Source organism: Augochlora pura, chromosome 3, assembly GCF_028453695.1.
Source record: "Augochlora pura isolate Apur16 chromosome 3, APUR_v2.2.1, whole genome shotgun sequence".
Taxonomy (NCBI): Eukaryota; Metazoa; Arthropoda; class Insecta; order Hymenoptera; family Halictidae; genus Augochlora; species Augochlora pura.
In genome coordinates this window covers 6502316-6523335 of record NC_135774.1, presented here as the reverse complement: position 1 = coordinate 6523335, position 21020 = coordinate 6502316, and the positions used below count along the sequence as shown (strand labels likewise).

The 21020-nt window shown below is 31.4% G+C and overlaps 1 protein-coding gene across 1 annotated transcript in view; it reads left to right on the top strand.

Moving 5' to 3' along the window:
* Positions 1 to 6167: 6167 nt before the first annotated feature.
* Adss (adenylosuccinate synthetase) overlaps positions 6168 to 21020 on the top strand; it is a 29706-nt gene continuing 14853 nt past the window's right edge. Inside the window, exon 1 of the mRNA XM_078197345.1 lies at positions 6168 to 6479. Coding sequence (XP_078053471.1) covers positions 6297 to 6479 — 183 coding nt within the window. The 5' untranslated portion in view covers positions 6168 to 6296. The remainder of the gene's footprint in view (positions 6480 to 21020) is intronic.

The window sequence follows — 21020 nt, the reverse complement described above, 5'->3', positions numbered from 1 at the left end:
GCCTTGAAATATGTTATAAAAGATGCTATTTTGAGGAACCTTTTCCTTTCCCATTTAGGACTGCTCGGCCTTAATTTTCAATATATCAAGGAAAGTCTGATACCACTTGCTTCAAATTGATTGTTGCAATACGAAACACGAAAACTTTTCAGATTTTTATAATGTAACAAACAACAAATTAGAAACTATTTTAATCTCAGATTTTTTTGTGCCGCTTTAGAGATACGATAATTTGAAGTTGGAAATAATTCAGTTCAAAATATGAATGATTTATATTCTCTTCCTTACTATACGATGTATAACATGTACCGTGTGTTTGCCGAAAGAAGTCACAGCTGTTTACATTCTCACTTCTGCTGCAGACCATTGCACTTTTATAATCGCAGATAGCAATCAGTTATTGACCGAATTCGATGTTGATATGTCCCCATTTACTGTGTTAACTGAACACATTGTCAATGTACTGCATTAAAAGTTTTTCTTAAGAACTACCAATTTCCCGAAGATAATATTTTATTTCAAGAAAATATTTTAACGTTAAAGAAAATATTTAACTAATCATACCATTTGTAACCAATTTTTTTCGAATATCTGTTTGTATTAAAGACGTTAAGGCCAATACTGGAAGATATTCAAATTTCATTTGCTATATATTTAGATATCTCAATCTCAATATTTCTCGAATGATCTCTTTCATTCCTTTAATATGATTGCCAACCAATGAAGAAAGTTATACAATACTTGTGCACCAAATATTTTTACAATTTTTATACCACAATAAAAGCTAAATCAGCGACGACGGATACAGTGGAAAAGAGAAACGGTATAATTCTTTTTTAAAACTGGATTAAATAACTTAAATTCTTGTTTAAATGAAAGAACAACTAGTTCATTAGTCAATGGTTGCAATGTGTTTTTGTTAATTTTGTTGTTATTTGGAATGACAACAAAAATAAGAAACTCATGATTTCCAACATTTATGCATATAGAAAGTTTAATCGAATTTGGTTAACGCAAAATCAAACTATAACCGTTAAAAAGTTTAAGATATTGCAGATTTCTGACAGTTATTATTCAAAAGTGTCAAAAATCATGACACAACTGCAATCATCGCAATCTTTAATTATTCGTACCATCCGATTATGATTAAATTTTAATCCTGTACATAAGTTACCGAGACTTACAAAAAGCATTTTTTAAATTTTCGTTATAGTCTCACATAAATATATTCAAAACGAGAGTTTTTTTTATTGTTTTATTGTATTTTAGCCATTTTATAGTAAAGCAATCACATATTAATCACTATAAATTATAATTTTAGTAAACTAAAATTGTATATAATCATGTTTGCCAAAATAATTATTGTATATCCGTTTTTTCTGTTTAGGTAAAAATTTGGTTTCAAAATCGACGTGCTAAAGAGAGGCGCGACTTCCGTAGTAATACGTAACAACTTATTCTTAGTAACGTATACATATATGTATATACCTTAAAATTTATACTACTAACTTATTTTAAAATTATTGTAATATCTCTTTTTTTAATAAAGTACTGCAATCATCCGCTGCAAATAAAAGTTCTATTTATAGAATTATAAAACGAGCATACATTGTTTATTGCTGTTAAGCAATACATAGCACATTTATAAACAAGTTGTATGAGCATTGAGCAATTAATGCCATGAAAAAAACAATAAACACAAAACAAAGCTCAGGACAAATTTTTAAAAAGAGGCGTTACTTCATCACTAAAATAAATATAAATCGGCGGAGCTCGGAAAAATAATGTGCTTCTCCAATTTTTTTAAGAAATGTGAAATTCGCAAATACTTCGTAAGTCTGTAGAATTTATGCACCGATCTCCATGATTCTTTAATATGTTATAAAGAGCGATATATTTAACAACTTTTACCTTTCTAAAAAAATGTCACTTTGATTTAGTTCTGAAGGTATTGGTGAAAAACTGTGACTACTACAACAATAAATTATGTATAGGTAATTTTCCAAAAGTTAAAATTTTGCTGCCCCCACTCCCCAATTCTATTCCAATGTACAAAAGACAAACTGTGAAAAAAACTGCAGGTTACTGGAACTGCTCGAACTTACTCGAACTGCTAAATGACCACCAAGTTGGAACATAATAGTATATGCAACGGTTAATTACATTCAAAAGTGATATACTGTTCTCTATTTTGGCTATTATCTTTGTACTTCGTAGAGAAATTTACGTGAACAGATCTAGGCAACCCTACAAATTGTTTAAAAACGTTCTGAATCAAATTTTTCAAAAGTTAATTCGAAAAATTTCTGAAATAACATGAAAGATGTAATAAATTTTAGAATTTTTAAATAACGCACACGCCTTTTAGAAGAGAAACGCATTTTTATTTACAATATTTTCTATACAATCAAAATAATCTTTGTCATCAAATAAGGACCTAAATAACAGAAATGGTTGGAAAATTGATTGCAACTGATTTTTGGTTGAATATCCTGATAACTTTATTAACCCGTTGCATTATCGCTCCTTTCATACTGTGACGATTAGCACTTATTCGTACTTAGTAATTTTCCTAATAGGACCAGACAATTTTTGTTTTCTGTATTGTCTTTATTTTCCTGTGTTTCTATACGTTGGTAAGAGCAGAATTTATTTTTATTTCGATGTAGAAGAAATTAATAATATTCAGTTGATCTTGTACAAAATCTTCACCAGGAGTCTCACTCGTTATTATAGTGCAAGGGGTTAACAGGTAAAAATGATAAGGCGCTTTAAACACTCGCACAAGGAAAACACATGTTCTTCTTCCTATGAGAAATGATATTCCGTTCTGCGAAATGCTGCAAGAAAGATAATCGTTAACTCCAACAATTCTCATTGATCATCGCGCTGTTGTTTCTGCGTGGAAAGGTGATCAAGAAATTCAAGAATAGTAGGGTGGTCATCATCAGAAACTTCATTAATTTAATATCAGTTACGTAACTCTTTTTGTTTAATTGTGTCCGGATTTCTGTTTCAGTAAGTTTTTCTTTCCTAATTAGTCGAAACGGCTCATCACAACTAATTTAAAAATGTGATGACAGCAAGGGAGGTATGACAAGTTAGGATTGAACAATTTATCTAGATTTATATAGGCTGCATTTACTGCAAATATGAAATCGGTAGGGATATTCGTCAATAATTCCCAAAAGATTGGTTATTCTATTATTATTAAGGTATAATTATTTCAATATTTCAATGGACCTTTGAGCACGCTTTCTCTCTTTATCCTTTTCGAATTCATTTCTTTTTGAATTGATCGAGGAATGAAATTTTTCGAGTTTGATTGAGACAATAGGAAGAGAACAACATGATTAATAATGGTATTAATGACAACTAATTTTTCTTAAACATTTTGTTTAGTACAAAAATCTCGTAACAAAGTTCTAGGACCAGTTTGTTTAACATATCGTGATTTCGTGGTGCTATTAATGGGAATTATAATTAAAATTTTAGTTCAAGGAGGTAAATCATGTGATAAATACATATAAGCAACTCTAATTTTTTTTTAAGAAAATCCTTTTTCACGATATTAAAGATGAGGTATATTACATATAACTATTATTATTATTACTCCTGTATCAATCCCTGTGAGATTATAATCTGCTTTTATTCCTTTTTGCTTAATTAGATTTAATTGATAACCAGTGTTAATAAGAAAATTAGTAATACCATTACAGAAACTGCTGTGACGTAAAGAAATTATAAAAATTATATTCAGCACATGTAATTAATGATTCGGTTTTTATTATGTCTGTTTGTGAACTACTCTATTACTACTACTACTACTACTACTTACAATTACTTACTACTACTCTACTACAAATTACTTTGTTTTTTAGGTATAATATTAATTTGTGTTCTGGATACAAATTTTCCCAAATTTAATGAATTTTTCTTATAACACCATTTATCCTCATGACCAAATTTTTATCTAATTGTGTAATTATATTTATTGGTTATATTCATTTTGTTTAGGATAATCATCTTTTTGTGTATATTTATTTACATAATGATCTGGACGTTTATATTCAGCAGTTTCTAGTACATGTCTGCTCTAGTTTTTTTTAATTTTAAAGTCAAATTGTGCAGCCTTTTGGTTTATGCGTTTATCTGCCATTAGCAGATAATGGTTACCATAATTGCAGTATCTAAATCTGGTATATCTTCTAAAATAGCGGAAGTAATAATATTTTTATACAATTCATTTAAAAATGCTTTAATACTTTAATTGCTTCTTCAGTAAAGAGAGAAATTAGCACACCTTTTACTAAAATCATTTACAATTTTGCAAGCTTTGCGTCAATATCCCATTAATTTAATGTATGTTCCATACTAAAATTAGATTTGTGTGTTATCTTTATTAAATTATTTCTTTTTTTAATGGTTTTGGGACATTTATTTTTAATTATCCTGAATAATTCAACTAACTGTATTTTTCTTACTAAAAAGTTTCCATCTCCAACTATAGAGTTAGCCACTGAACATTTATTTACAAAATAGTCAAGAGAACTTTCTTTTTCATCAAACTCAAGTATGAAACTAATTAAAAAATTTGCAATAGTGATAGATGTTTGTGGTTGTTCGGATGAGACTGACGGTAATTCAAAAGAATATTTCTATTTATTGAATTATTTGTTGATAATAATGGGAAAACAGGACAAAAAATTATAATAGGACAATTCCTACCAACTTCTTACAATTCTAATTGTGTAGACAATTAATTGATTGTAATTATTAACATTCTTCAAATTTTGTTGAAAATGAAAATAACTGTTTCCTAATCCTATATTAGATTGCACAATTGGAGTGTCATCTACTATAAATGTTCCACGACTACTCTGACCACTTTTACATTTTTTCTGAGTTATCAGATATTTTCTACGTATAGCAACCTTTTAATAAATTTCTATAACTTATTGTATAATTATCTTACACCGATGCAGAATATTTATAGCTGTTGTTTAATTATTCAGCTTTCACCATTGTTAAGGCATTCCTCAATTTAGAAAGGTGATATTTCAGGTATCGCTGCTATTCTTTCTGGAAATAAAAAACTCCTAGTCTTATCTTAATCTTAAAAATATAGTCGTTATGTTAAGTATTTTCCTATTAATAGTATGAATGACAGTGTCTGTAATTTAAGGTTTGCCTGTGTATTCTCGTGGGAAAATCATGCAAAAAACCAAAAGAGAGAGATAGAGAGGTACACTTATCACGAGCCTACTTTGTTGGTAGAAATCCCACTGCTATCACTAAAGTTATTGCCCATTTAGCAGTTTCTTGGAAATAGGTTGGCATGCATGGATTAAATAAAAATATGAACGTTTAAACAACAAGAATATAACTAAACAGTTTTACCATTAATAAATTATGACGTACAACTTTAAGAAATATTGTATAGGTATAAAGAAATGACAATTAATAACGAAGTGAGTTAAATTTAAAATTGACGGGCAATTTTCTATTCGCAGCGATTCTATTCATTTTCCAATTTTGTACCTTAACTCAGGGCTGGAAATTAATTTCACATGAGAGAGACATTTTCGGAGATTGCTCTGAAACGTGCTGCTGAGTGGTATCGTCTAATTCCATATATGAGATCTCTCCTGCAGAACAATATCCGAAAATACTCTATTTCTGTCACGTGCAGTTAATTCCGTACACTATTTTAACCTGTGTTCATACAATAAGGGAGGTACGCAACAACCTCAAGTTTTGTAACCTCGGCGCAGTTTGTAAGCGAGAATAGGTAGAAATTGCTTTACTTTGATTGGCTAATGATTCAATGTTAAGACAGGATTCACTGCAGATTGAATGCTTAGTAAAATAGTTTGGATGTTTGCAAAAGCTAAAGCAGTTAGTATAATTTGAGGTATTGATTCGTACTAATATATATTACAAACTCTTTCACTGTACTCATTGCTCACTAGAGTACACTAATTTTAGAGCACATGCATACTGTAAGACTCCAACGAATGACGACATCGTGATCTAGAGACCCTCGTGGTCTAAGGTCTAAGATATTGCGTGTTGGCATATCGTTTCTTGAAAAACTCGAGTTTCGTGACGTAATCGTAAAATTTTTCCAGTAGATGTCGTTTGCCTCGACCAAACAGTACATGTACTTATTCAGCATTCGAGCGATTCTATAGAAGTTATGTAGGAACAGTTACGCGAAGAATCTCGTCCCTCGTAGATGCGCGCGCCGTTCGTTCAATTCCTCTGAAATTTACGAACACTCTCAGCATTCGAAGATGCAGCGTTCCGCCCAACAAGCGAACGGCGATGGCGTTCTCACCTCGCCCCGAAAAAAGCAGCGTCTGTCAAATGCTACGGCGAAAGTCACTGTCGTCCTCGGGGCGCAATGGGGCGACGAGGGTAAAGGCAAGGTCGTCGATATGCTTGCAATGGATGCTGACGTCGTCTGCAGGTGTCAGGTGAGTCCGCCATCTTTTTCATCGTTGCTTAGCTTTTTTATTTTTAACGCAAGTCCACACACGAACTGTTGCGTTTCAATCATTATCCACTGATGTTTTCGATACTTCGGATGATCAACCTACTTTCTTCGGAATTGTTAACAAGTGTTTCTTTCATTTTATCGTTTATTTTGAAACTGCCAGCGAAGCATTCCGCCTTTCCTCTTGCTCATACCCGCGTCCGCTGGTTCGCTCTTCCCTCCTATTTCCTCCACTCATCCGTCCCTCCCGACTCCCCACTACAGCCCACATCTTTTCGTTAGCACGTGATTATTCAAACATCTTCTATTTTCATGTTTTAATTTGTTCATGTGCAATCGCTTTCTATTTTTATTGCTTGCTCACTTGACAACTGTCATTTTTACTGTATTGTTACGAATTTTCTGAATGAATATGGAGTGTTGATATGTATAGTTTTTGGTGATGTAATATAGTACATTCTGATGTTTACTTTTACGTGACTATCTGTTAGTTACCTGGTTTAGATCATTTATTCTCAATATTTAGAAGAAAAGATCTAAATTAAATTAAATCTTTGTGTTACAATTTTGAAAGTTATATATATGTACATATACAGTGGCTAAAGAAGTATTCGCATACCTTTTAAAATATAATTTTTTTATAATTTGTCCAAACGATCTAAATTTTTTGGAGATGCTAAAGGGAATAGTTTATTAGACAATGTCTAAATAATTATTTTTAAAAATTGCAATTTGTATATATATATTTTTTAATTCTTTCATTATGCCAACAAATTACAGTTTTTGAAAATAATTTTGTATGTAGTACATCATATATAATACCGGTTGGTCCATGCAACTTATGCACCTCCTGCAACTTTTAAAATATGAATTGGGCAATAAAGTCACTCGTGTTTTTACTTGTTAACTATTAGCTTTAGGGGTAATAAAGGTCAATACTTTTTTAAAATATAGTATTCTATTTAAGATAAAAAAAATTGATTTTCAAATCTCCGGAACGGAACAACCTATAAAAAAATAAATGCACTACATACTATGCCCCTTTAAACCACGCAAATTCTGTGTTGAAAAATTTGTTGTTCAGTGCATGTTGAAAATTTCATTGAAATCGATTGATCTTCATATGAGCTATAAACAATTAAAGATCGCAAACATTGCAGTTTTGTTCCGAGTTTTGGCACTTTTTATTCGATTTCGGTATATACATATACCTATGTAATTCTGGTTATACAAAACTAGCAACTATTATGGTTGTCTGTAATGAATTAACATGCTCGTTATTGATCATTTTTAATTGTAACAAAAAACAATTTTAGTTATCTATAATGGTTGTAACCAAAATTATTTTCGTCACTTTTTCAATATTTTGTTTATGTGGGTCCATATTATGTATATTATTGTAAAGTGCAAAAAGTTAATTCTGTTTAGACTCAAATGATGGAAGAGTCTTGTAAATGCAGCAGTATGCATTAAATTATGTTGTTTTAAATGGTTATAGCAATTACTTGAAGTTTGAAAATGATGCAATGAGTGCATTTTGAACAATCTCAATAAGTACTTTAGACTTCTTTTGAAAAAGTTATTTACCTAAACGCGTACCAGAGGCATAGAAGTACTCTAGAGGTTTCAAAGTAATAAATCATTCATAAAAATGATCAGAACGCGTTTTTATTTCCAACACGTTAAGAAAATATCTGCGAAAGCAACATACGCGGTGTTTTGCCGCCACGCAGCTATCACTATCAATTCTAACACTCATCTGGCACGATGTATCAGGGCTGTAGCTACATACTCATAATCGACGACGATGATGTCAACCAATAGACGTTTATTTTTTACGTGCGCAATGTTGTATTATTTTCTTAACTTCTATATATTCTTGGATATTAATCGTAGAATTATAAAAGATTTCGGCTATAGTACGGTATGACCCATTCAATATTACTAATGATATTAATAACTATATTAATGATTTGAAAACGAGGAGGGTTTGTTGATAGTCAAATTTTATTAATTCCTTTTCAAATATACTGTTAGTTCTTGATCTTTTTTAGTCTCTTATCCTCATTTCCCCAGTTATGATGAGTTGGTCAAACTCCTACACTTATTGTATATACATTTTTACTTTAAGAAATTGAATTATTTAATTTTTTTGCAAAACGGTATCTCGGAAATAACAGTTGCTAAAACGGAAAGGCATGCACTCGAAATAAGCATTGCTTTTGATAGCATTCGTTTTGTATGCATCATTTTAGTCAGGACTTATTTTAGGCGTTCCGAGAGGCTATCTGCGCATCAGAGATAATACAACATATGCTTTAAACTACGTTTGTATATTTTGAAGTGAATATTAGTGAAAATATTAATCTGAAACTAATTATCGTTTGATATGTATGTATACAAAACATCTATTGGATAGTTCTATTATATGTCGACGATTATGTGTAGCTACGGCCCTGAGGCATTGTGCCAGTACCAGACCAGCGATGACTGATGACTGATGACATCGGTGGCATACGTGATGGCAAGAAACCGTGCACGTTGTTTCCACAAACATTTTCATGATCTGTTTTAAATATGATCCGTTCCGATAACTTTTATCAATGGTATCTCCATTTGGAACGTCTTCTCTACATCTACAGAATCCAATTCTGTATAGCAAATTCATGATAAAGTAAAGATCATATACTCAGTTACAATTGCTCAGAGCAGCACAATTTAATAATTATATACGTATATTAATAAATACTGTATATATATTTTGCAGGAAATTATGAACCAGTCTTTAGTTTATTTAACAATTATCTTTTAATACGAACCGGGTATGTACTAGTTAAAGCCTCCTCTAGATTATTCAGCAGAGCTCCTTTGGTAATATCTGTAATAGAAGAAGATTAGCGTCATCAAAGTGCCTTCGGTAAACATCAATTAGACCTCACATCCTTACAAAATCAATCGCAATTCATACATATAGAATAGAAATTAATTAAACATAGAATAAAATACAATAAGGTTAATAATATCGTATCATAGATTTTTAATATTCGGTTACAGACTTGAGTAAACTTTATGTCGAATATAATAGTTTGAAATTATGTATTATTTATTAGAAATATAGATAAAACGATTCTGTTTTTTTTGTGGAAACCAAACAAACGATTTTCAAATAATTTTATTAGTCGAATAAATTTCGAGTATTTAACTATATTTATTCTTTTCTAAATTTGCCCTTGCTTAAAAAATATCGTTATTAAGTTATTTATACATAGTGATATCGTAGTCACACGTAACTAGCAAACAGAAGGAATCGAGTAATAGTGTCATATGTATGTAGACAGTTTTACGTTTATCTATTATAACTTCTTAATTCTATTACGATCTGCAAGAGATAAGAATATTGATAAATTTATTAAGAATATATATAACTATACTTTATAATTTTAATTCAATTTTAAATATAATAATTTTTTAAATATATTATTCGAATAACGCTGAAGTCAATAAAACGGAAGAAGTGAACATTTTTCAGACAAGGCTGTTCCATTGCTTCTGTTTGCTATAGTTACTACCATCGCGATGCGACATTGCTTGTCATCGTCACGCAATCATGACTAACGAAACCTCTGTAAAATAGCTATCGACATAGTTAACGTCTACCGGATTTTGCAATATCCGAAAATAAAGCGTTTTAGTTATTCTAACCGGAAGAACGCCATTCCATCCGTTGCCTAACAACATACAGTGCTATGAATAATTATAGATTCGGCACATTTTTCAAGAAACCGATGTTTTCGTACAGCAGGGGTCAAATTAATTTGTTAACTTTTATAAATGCAAGTTTATTATAACTTTGTACGGTAACACTTTCAGTCGATTGAAAATTAACGTCGAAAATTTCTCATTTATATCTTGGAAATGACTAAATCCAAAGCTAAAATTTTATATGTCGGATGCTCTTTTATCTTATACTCTGTCTAAATGTCATTTTAAGCGGTCGTAAGTCTCTTTCAGAGTACCTCTATACATGATATCCGCTCTTATACATCTACTGTAGAGTATTGAAAATTTACTAATTGACTACTTACCAAGGTGAAACTTATTATGCTTTCGATATTTTTTATTCAATTATTTATAAATAAAAGACAATGTACAAGCATATTTTATGTATATCAGCTGAAAAAAAATTAACATGATGATTCTTTATGAGAACGTATGATATATATAAACATATTGAACTTAATCATCAGAATAAAAAGATATCAACAACAGGACAATGTTGACTATAGAAGAAAATAAAATACTTTTGAACATAAGGTTGTCCAATAAGCAACTGACTTTGAAGATTGAAAACGTAGGTCTTTCTGCGGTCGGTACATGTGGAAAATTATAGGCGGAAAGTTGCGGAATGGAAACTTGGAATTTTTTCATTAAGAAGCACTACTGAGAGGGTCAAATAATCTGAATTACAAACAGACTGACAAAAGTTTACTAAATAATTGGGTGTCACTCAACGAACATTTTCAGTGTTAAAGTAATTTAATTGGATGAAACGTCATAACGCACTAGTAACACAAGAGTTTCATGAAGTCAGTTTTAGATACTCATTCGCAGAATTTCATCCGCAAAGAGTAGATCGCTTCCATGACAAACAGCAATCTATTCTGTCAGCATCAATAATTCGAAACATGCCAACCTTCATGTTGAATCTTATATTAAATATCGTTTAAACATACATGAGCATTTACAAAAGTATGTATCTTTAAGTTTGAAACTGTTGATTTGATGAGGTGAAGAACTTTTCTTTATACATATATGCTCTCGTCACTTGGCCTTCTTTTGCGAGATATATTTGTTTCTGTTATTTCTAATGCAACGAATAGCGTGTATGCATAGATTAATATCGGAATCGGCTGCTGCGTTCCAAGCCACATCTATCAGAAATTGATACCAATTCTTTGGTATTTGTATTTCTCTAAAAGTATTTTTCTAAAAACAATCGCAATAATGGAAAAAATCACTTTAAGACTTGTGTTTGGTGTGTTAAATACTATAAAATTTGTTGCTTTCTCGCCTATTGAATACTGCAATGTAAAATTGATGTTGCTATTACGGCTGACAAGAATTTTGCAAGAAGTTTTTCAAAACTCTGGCATGCGGTGTATTTCTTATAGATAACGTACAAATTGTTCTCCTTACTATTAATATTGATTTAAAATAGGCAAAACCGAATTTAGAGTACAGTCTTTGTAAAATACTTCTCCAATGTCAATTTGTCAAATCGATGGTCTTTTTAACATTAATGGAACTTCCGCCTATTAACAACATCTGTTCTTATGATGCGAAGTTATAGTCGATATTGGAAATCGAGACTAGTTGAAAGACTTAGTTAATTTTTTATAATAGACATTTAAAATTGTAAATAATATATGATAATGTTTTCAATGTTTAAATAAAACATCATACGATAATTCGTACAATTTTTCAGTTGAGATTTTCTGTATTTTATATCCTTTTTACACGATATTTCGTAGTCAAGGTTTTTTCAACGTAATAGTTTCATAAGTAGTTTCGGAGGAAATAATTTAGACGTTCGATTTAACAGGAACACTCTGTATTGACTCGTAGTTTCTTGTCTCGCATGTTTGTTCAATACTCAGCAATTTCTGCTGTGTCCTTCACAACAGGTAATAGTGGCATCGATTAAGACATTTAATGTGTCTTATTTAAAACTTCTACCCAAACAAGTTAAATTCTATGTGTAGATCTTTACAATTAGCTTGAGTATACATATTTATGTATTCTCCAAGATAAAAAATGATAGCGCATTGCAAATAATTGTTTATTCGAACCGATTTAAAAATAGTGTGTTTGTACTTTGTTACGTCACACCATATTCTTAAGTGAATACGTTTCAGGAGCAATAAAGTATAATCCTCGCGCAACAAGAAAGCATCTTTGTATGTGCATTTCCTCCCTTACTAGCTGCCCCATTTCTGCAATTCTCGATTGCTATTGATCGCCGTCGATCTTCGTCACTGTTTTCGGTCAATAGCGACCGTGGCAATGGGACAGCTAGTAAGAGAGGGAGGATGTAAAAATGTGCCTTCTTGTCACGTGAGGACTATATCTATATCATATCATATCATATTAGGAATTAGTAGATTGGATATCTTTGTGCAATGTCAACATTTTCTGAAGCAATTGTAAGAAACAAGACTTGAGTAAAAATTGATGTTTTCAATTTGAAATATTTTTAATACCACAAGGAAATCTTTACTCATATTTTACTTTATATTTCTCAATAATATTCATAGTTTAACAATTAGACTTAAATCTTCTTTTATGATAAATTCCTTTTTAGTCATTTTATAAATTCAGATTTTCAATTTTCTAAACATCGGAAGTCTCCTTAAAATGATTAGTATTCTTTTGGTCAAAACTCGACTTACAGCTTTCTGCTTGTCCACCACAGTTACAAAATCATATATGTATAGTGGCTAACGAAATTATTCGATCGAATGCCCTTTTAAAACGGAATAACTTTTTTAGAACTGGACTTTAGAACAACTTGATTTTTCTTTTAAAAGATAGGGGTACCAGTCTACTAGACTATGACTAAAATGCTTTTTATAGATTTTTCTATTACCTGGAATGCAAGACAAAGATAGGACAAAATTGCTAATTCATTTGCACAAACAAACGACTAACGATAAGGAAAAAGGGCCAAATTGTAATTTTGTTAGACTAATAACAATGATAGATCATTTAATGTATGAAATGACATGGCATTTAAGAATATTGTTGGTATGAACTATCCATTATGAAACATGGCAATTTCTTCCCAAGCTATTAGAGATGCTGTAGTACATAAGACAAAGTTATTTAGGGGAGATTTTGCAAAATGATTAATAAATAGATTGATATTAATAAATGTAGACTCTGTGACATGTATGAATGGCGCATTTATTGTTGTTAATATGTAATATAATATGTGAAGACAACATTTCTTTAAACAACTGGATGATCAAAGAAACATACATGGATATATGTGACATAACATCTGCAAATACGATAGTAATATTGAAATATTTTCCGATTACGGAATATCTTTAAAACAAAATGACATAACTATTTAAAACGGGTCCAACAAAATTAATATTTTGCCTTACAATTTACTCTCAAAGAGACGTGCGTGTGCGCATCAATTTAAGTTATAACCTATTGCTGTTTGTATTTAATATGTTTATGTGAATGTAAACATTACTTAATTTGTAATAAAACAAATTAATAGGGAATGCTAATATTAAATAAAAATCGAGAAATCCTTTTAAAATTAAAAAGAAGAAAAAAAATTCTTAACATAATTGAAATTATTCTGAACAACGAATTATTTAATTTTCTATTTAATGACTCATAAACAAAGCAGCGGATTGCATTTGCACTAAGGAAAAAGTTATTTCAAAAGATCTCAGAAATTCCTCATTTCCGAATGCGAATGACATTTGGGACATACTGTATTTTGCACGATGTCTGCCAGAGACACTTCTTGACGTCCCAGAGACGTCATAGTCTACAATAGTACATGAAAAGAATTGAATTACGAAGAATTGAATAAATATTGAATATTGAATAAATGAAGAATTACGTCTCCCAAACGTCAAGGGGTTAAGCTTACAAAATCGATAGGAAGCGATTGAGGAAATGTACAATCTGATAATATTATAGTAGTGATGATAGTGGTAGTGAAAGTTTCAATAATGTCAAATTTGAATATTCATTAATCAATGATTTCAGCGAAAATACTAATAAGTGTAAAGCAGGATCAGTGATTGCAGTTAGTAGAAATATAAAGAATTTTTCAGGTTTTAATGTTAAAAATTTCTCAATATATTCTATGGCACTAATTACGAAAATTTTTTTATGTAAACATAAGTCATTCAGAGCTTTAGTAAAAAGTTATAACAAAAATACGGAATAAAAGTGGAAGACTAATCGACTTGCTGTTACTGCGACCATCGGGTAATGTTTACATTGAGTGTCTAAGTGTAAGCATTGGCTATTACCTGAGGTTGCCTAAGATTTTTAGAAGTAAGTAATTTGCACCAGTGTATTATTAGTAGTGGAAGCGACATGACTATGTCAAGTAATAAAAACATTAATCTATTTGAACCAGTGCTTATAGTAACAGCAAATCGAATACTATTCCACTTATATTTTGCATTTTTGTCATAACTGTTTAATAAAGTTTTCAATGACGTATGTTTACGTAACATTTTTTTCTTGTTTAGTACCGTAAGATATACTAATGACATGTATCAGACATAAGACATCATGTATAAAAATGGCAAGCTTGAGTGGTTAAAGAGTTTGTTAGAAACTACAAAAAAGAAGAAGCTAAACATAGATTGGCGTAATCATTGGCATTTAACGATAGATATACTGAAAAGACATACTTGTTAAAATTGGCAGACTGTTGCAAAGAAACAATGAAGCAGCAATATTTAACACATACAGTGCCGACAATCAGTCACTAAAATTCCTATAAAGTCAAAACCATTTAGTTAATTAAACCGAAACTAGAAAGTGAAAATTTCTCGTAGTGGATAACAGAATTTTCCGGAATTCAAAACATCCTAGTCAAATTCAGTTTTTACTCAAACTCAGATTGAGAAATTCAAGAGTCTTAAAAAAAACGAAATGTTTCGTATCGATATCTAATTAATAAACGTTGTTTTTTAAATGTCTATAGACTTCGGATGTGACGAAATTAACAAAATTTAATATTAAAGTTGTAATAAACGTTGATACCTAGATATTTTAAAAGTAGTATTTCTCACGACAGGGATTATGTCTCTCTAATGGGATAACCTGACGATCTTATTCAATATTTTTCTTTCGAATCCTTTCTTAAAATGTTTGGCATACTTTTCTGATGAGAGTGACACTTTGGATTAAAAAATATTGTTCGCAATTTAAAATAAGAGTAATGATAATTGCATTAATGAGAATTGTGACCATTTTTCACAATTGATAAGGAATATCTTTCAAGTGTTACCAGAGTTCAAACGAGTTTTGAGAAAAAAGAAAAAGGTATATTTAGCATACTTTTCCGTACAGATTTATGTAATCCGGCAAATTCACTTGCAAAAACGAATTGTATTTAAAGTTATCATCATTTAGGTGGTGTGTAGAGTGGTTGTAGATGGCTACGCGTTCGTTGAACGGAATCTGATCTCTATTAATCTTATAATTCTCAGTTGTAATCATTTAAAAATTCTATTCTTTATTGCAGAAAAAGACGAACATTACATTCTTAATTATGATTGATAACTACAACCCGTGGAAAAAAGTTTCCAATCAAACAGGTTGATACGAAATTTTACGAAAAACTGTCGTGTTTGGGGACATTAAAACGTTATTATGTATAATTAAAATCGATTATGAATGTAGAGGAGTTTTATAAGACATAATTAATCGCAAAATAACACAAACATTCTTTTATTTCCATTGACAATAGAGGGAAAACAAAATCTTGCACGAAAAAAAGTTTCCGATCGAAGGTGCAGTTAATATTTTGTATCATTACCCTTTGCTCGAATAACAGCTTTAATACACTGTTGCATTGATATGATTAAGTTACTGCAATTTATTGGTGCAATTTCTTTTCATGATGTTCTTATGGCCTGTCGAAGTTCGTCTTTACTTTGTGACCTTTCCTCCCGAATGAGTTTCTTTAATTTTTCCCATAAATTGTCTATCGGATTTAGATCGGGACTATTCACGGGCCATTGCATTGTCTTGATGTTATTTTGTAGTAAATAATTCTTCACTATTTTACGGCGGTGGCAGCTAGCGTTGTCATCTTGAAAGGTAAAGTCGGCAGAATCTCCAAACATATCTTCTATGCTTTGGATTAAAAAATGTTCCAAGATATGAATGTATGTTTCTGAATTAACATTTTGATAAAGGATACACAATATTTTCACTCCTTTCGTCGACATACAGCTCCATATTATATGGGGTGTCTCGGAAATCGTAGTACAACCGGGCAGGAGGTGATTCTACATCAAAAAAGAAGAAAATATTTTGGTATAACATTTTTTCATCCGGTGCTCCGTTTTCGTGATAATCGACTTCAAAGTTCGTTCAACTTGTATACGATTTAATACAATTTGCTTGTCGTGTATTTCACTGATCTGCTTGTTTCTGTCCGGGTCAGCGTTTAGAAACAGTGATGATTGTGCGGTTGTGAAAATAATCACTTCCGATGTGAATGAGAAGACCATTGATAGTGAAGTCCGTATATTTGTTTGTTTATTTCTTTCTTTCTTTCACGTGATGTCGGAAACTATAAAGGCGAGTTACGAGGTTCAAATAATCGTGTCTTTCCTACGCTAGAAGATACTTTGAGACATTCGTAGAGACATTACCGATTTTTTCAATAGATGCTACGGTACCTAATAGAGCAAATTAGTCATATAACTATTACGCTGTAAGTAACCCTAATAATGCACTTAAATATTAATTTGCACTTTGATTATGTTTAATGCTACCATTCTTATAAGCCTACTGACGAAAGCAAGTGGATGAGGAGAATAACACGATGATACACTTAAAGTGTATGAAACCAGGGAACTAGGTGATATCCACAAATATTTCTTGACATTAAACATGTTATTATTAATGTCTACTAAGTCTATTGAAAGAGGAATCTTTTATCGGCCTTGTTTCTACGCCAGTGGCATTGTAATGGAACATTAACTGTAACTTTTATCGTGTGAGAATCAATTAGAGAGATATTCGATTGGTTGTATAAAATTTAATTATTTACGTAATGTTTATGATTCGATGAAACAGATCTATGTAAACCAAGACAAGGTGTGAGGCACTTTTAAATATTCTGTATGTTTCCATGATGGTATGATTTACATTGTACCATATAGGAGCAGCATAGATTATAATAGACCTAATTAGAAGAAGATACAGTATAACTTTTGTTCTATTTGTTAGCTGCCTATTGTGGAATTATCTGGAATTAACTCTATAAGCATTTAACATTTTTTGAAGTTGTATTTTATGGTATGCATTGCCTCTCCTGTCGTCGATGTTGATATCCAAGGTATGTATTTGGATAGAGAGACTGTTGTTTTTAATTAGCCCGTGGTTTTTATTTTTTGATAGGTGATTTACTGGTTTGTAGAATGAGATAATTTTACGTTTGACTAAGTTAAACAAAATAGTGAAAATGATTGCGCCTTGTTGCAATCCTTCAGCGATCTGGAAAACATTCGTAGTTTTGAAGGCTTTGCCCTTTAGCATACCGATTATATTATACATACATATGTGATACACTTTAGGAAAACCTTTTTATGAAGTTTGAATAGTAGGCTGTTGATCCACAAGGTATCAAAGGACGGCTTCAACCAACTTGCCATTGTGTATAGGTTTGTGAGGTTATCTGTGAGGCTGTGAATAGCGTGTATTGTAGAATGTTGAAATTTGAAGCCATACTGATTATCTGGGATTATCTTGCGTTTCTTACAAAAAGCTATAATACTATTATTTAATATTGTTTCATAAGCTTTGCGTATGCTTGGTATTAAGCTAATAGGTCTATAGCTTGCTGGGTCACGAGACTCTTTTCTTTTTTTAAGAATAGGTGCTTGATTATTATTGGGAGAATATCGTCCAGATCGCTAGAAGTTTTATTAGGAAGCTTTTTTCATGATTTCGGCTAGATTATAAAAGTTGTAAAAAATTGTGGGATTGTCCGAATCATATTTAGGATTGCTAACTGAGTTGTATGGACAGTTGCGATAATTGTATTAGTAATTCTATGAAATATTTAGTCTAAGTAGTTACTCATTTCGTTCGGAAGGGGAAAATAGGCAGAAAACCGCGTAATATAATTTACCTTGTAGCTACCTCCACGGACAAGTTACACAGTTGGAATTTTGCACAAATGAGTTTTGCTTGGTCAGCTATCGAACGATATAACATTCATTTAAATACTTCTGAGGACAATTTTTGACTACCTTAATTGACTAGGCTATTTTTTTATTTGGATCAATAAAAAGACTATATTTATTATAAAAATATTTTTTGTCACACGTATGATGCGTTTATACTTTTTCGACAATTTTCGTATGGCGTAGGTTACAAACAAGTTTCTGGAGTTTATGTTTTACGTATTCCATAACATGTTATACATATAAATGTTAAGAAAGAAAATATTCTTTAATATTTTTTAAATCCGAGATACGATTATATTTTAATTAAAAACTATTGTTTGCCGATTGCAAAAAATATGCAATTATCACTAGTTAAAAATGTCTATTTTTTTTAGTAAAAATTTGGTTACAATATCTTTAATAGTTCTAAATTTATAACAGAAAGTTGCAACCAGAAATATACGTGCAGATCAGCTTTCGATGGTTGATTTTTATAAGACATCGAGACACAAAGATTGAATGTTGGGAAAACTTGTTGAAGCAATGAGAATTTGTGAAAAAATGTTCTTAATACCGATTGTAGTTTATAAAAAAACGCTGATAAATATTGGAGAATATAATAAATTGAGTATTCGCTTTAAAATCAGGCTCATTGAAGTTGTCCGATGTTTGTAGATGTGTGTAACAACATATGCCTAGTGTTACGAATATCTAGTCTCTCGGAATCGTTGTATAATCAGTAACATTGATTCGGAAAAGGGCGACTGATTTCCTTAATGAGAGAGCCCTTGTACTAGCACATGACCCTTCGGATGGTCAAGGATCACGAAGGGGAGATTAGAAAATTTTTTCGTAAACGTATGTAAAGTCTTTCTATGTAACAATAGCATCAATTAGTAGATGGGACTCATGTGATTAGAATGAGTCAACCAGATGTGATATGTATCAAATTAATTTAAGCTATTTTTGAATATTATTAAGCAACCTACAATAATATACTTGTCAATAAACGTACTGAGATTCTACGTACATTATATTTGGATTTACCTTAATCAGTAGAATCTCAGCTATCGATAGGTGTTAGAATTATAAAATGTACTGTATTGTATAAAAGTATTTATACATTTAATTTGTCCCATTGCGACATCCTGCAATGATGCTCCAATCTCATCTGCTGATAATGAAATGATACAGTACCACCCGCTAAGTACGTGGTACTGTATGAATACATAAATCTATTTAACAAGAGTGCAAGTCATCGATTTAGGCGGAACTTTGCAGTTTTCTAGGTTTAATCCTTAGATTCAAGAAAATATAATATTATAGACGCAGCTATTAGGTGTAAGGAAAAGTTCTGTCGTTTTTGAACACGTGCACTTTTATGCGTTGTCGATCGTTAGCAAGAATTCTGATCCGACTGAAACTGGTTTAAACAGTTAGATTAGTATATGATTGATGATTTATACACATTTTTTTGTATTTTAGTTGGCTTTTTTAAACTTTTAAAATTGTTAAGATGAGTGAAGAAAAAGCGCACTTAAGACATTATATGTTGTCTGAGTTGCAAAAAGGGAATACCACGATGGAGGCAAAAATAAGTTGTGCGACGTGTTTGGAGAGGATACAGTAACAGCTCGAACATGCAATGGATGGTTTGCGAAATTTTGTTTGGGTGATTTTTCTTTGAAAGATGAACTCGGATCAGGAAGGCCATCAGACGTTAATGACGAAGTGCTACGCAGTGTGATCAGGACAAATCCCACGTTAACTTCCACACAAGTGGGTTCCAAGCTTGGAATTCATCAGATTACTGCTTCGGATCACATTAAAAGGCTTGGTTTCGTGTCCAAACTCTCTGGCAAACGACAGAATTTTCCCGTACACCTAATACTTAACCCTTTTAACACCGAACGACGATATATCGTTGCGCCTCTGTTAGAGCCTTATTATACTCATCACAAGAGATCTGTGTTTAAGTATAACTTTATAAAATGTTAAAATGGTTCATATTCGATGCAACACAAGTGAAAAAATGTTTATTAGATCAACTTTTTGTTATATCTTATGTTGTTTCGTGCCGAGGGTCTGTATATGTCAGAGTGATAAGGTAGAAACGGGACACGGGATATCCCTCGGATATCCGTCGACACGAGATAGTTTCTCTGGACCGTAATCGCAATCTTTACGATGTTTACGATAGTTATCAGAAAACTCAAGTGGCACCCGCGCACAATTTGCAATCATTGCAATAAAGGGTTGCGTGGTGTATGCATGAGTAAGCATCAATGCGAATAAATTTGTAAGGCTTGTGTAAGTAAAAATAAGGAAATATTACACATTTTTAGTGGACAGAGAACTAACTATAAATATTTATAATAACACTTATATTTTTTTAGTGACGTATTACCAGCTGCACGATCCTCTTGGGTATTAGATTTGTCTGACGCTTGCCGTGCATCATATTCGATGATAACGAGGATAACGTGTTGCGTTATCCTTTCGTTTTGATATCCGACACCAGTTATTTCATTGCAAATGATTGCGAAATGCAATGTCTATACACCATACTA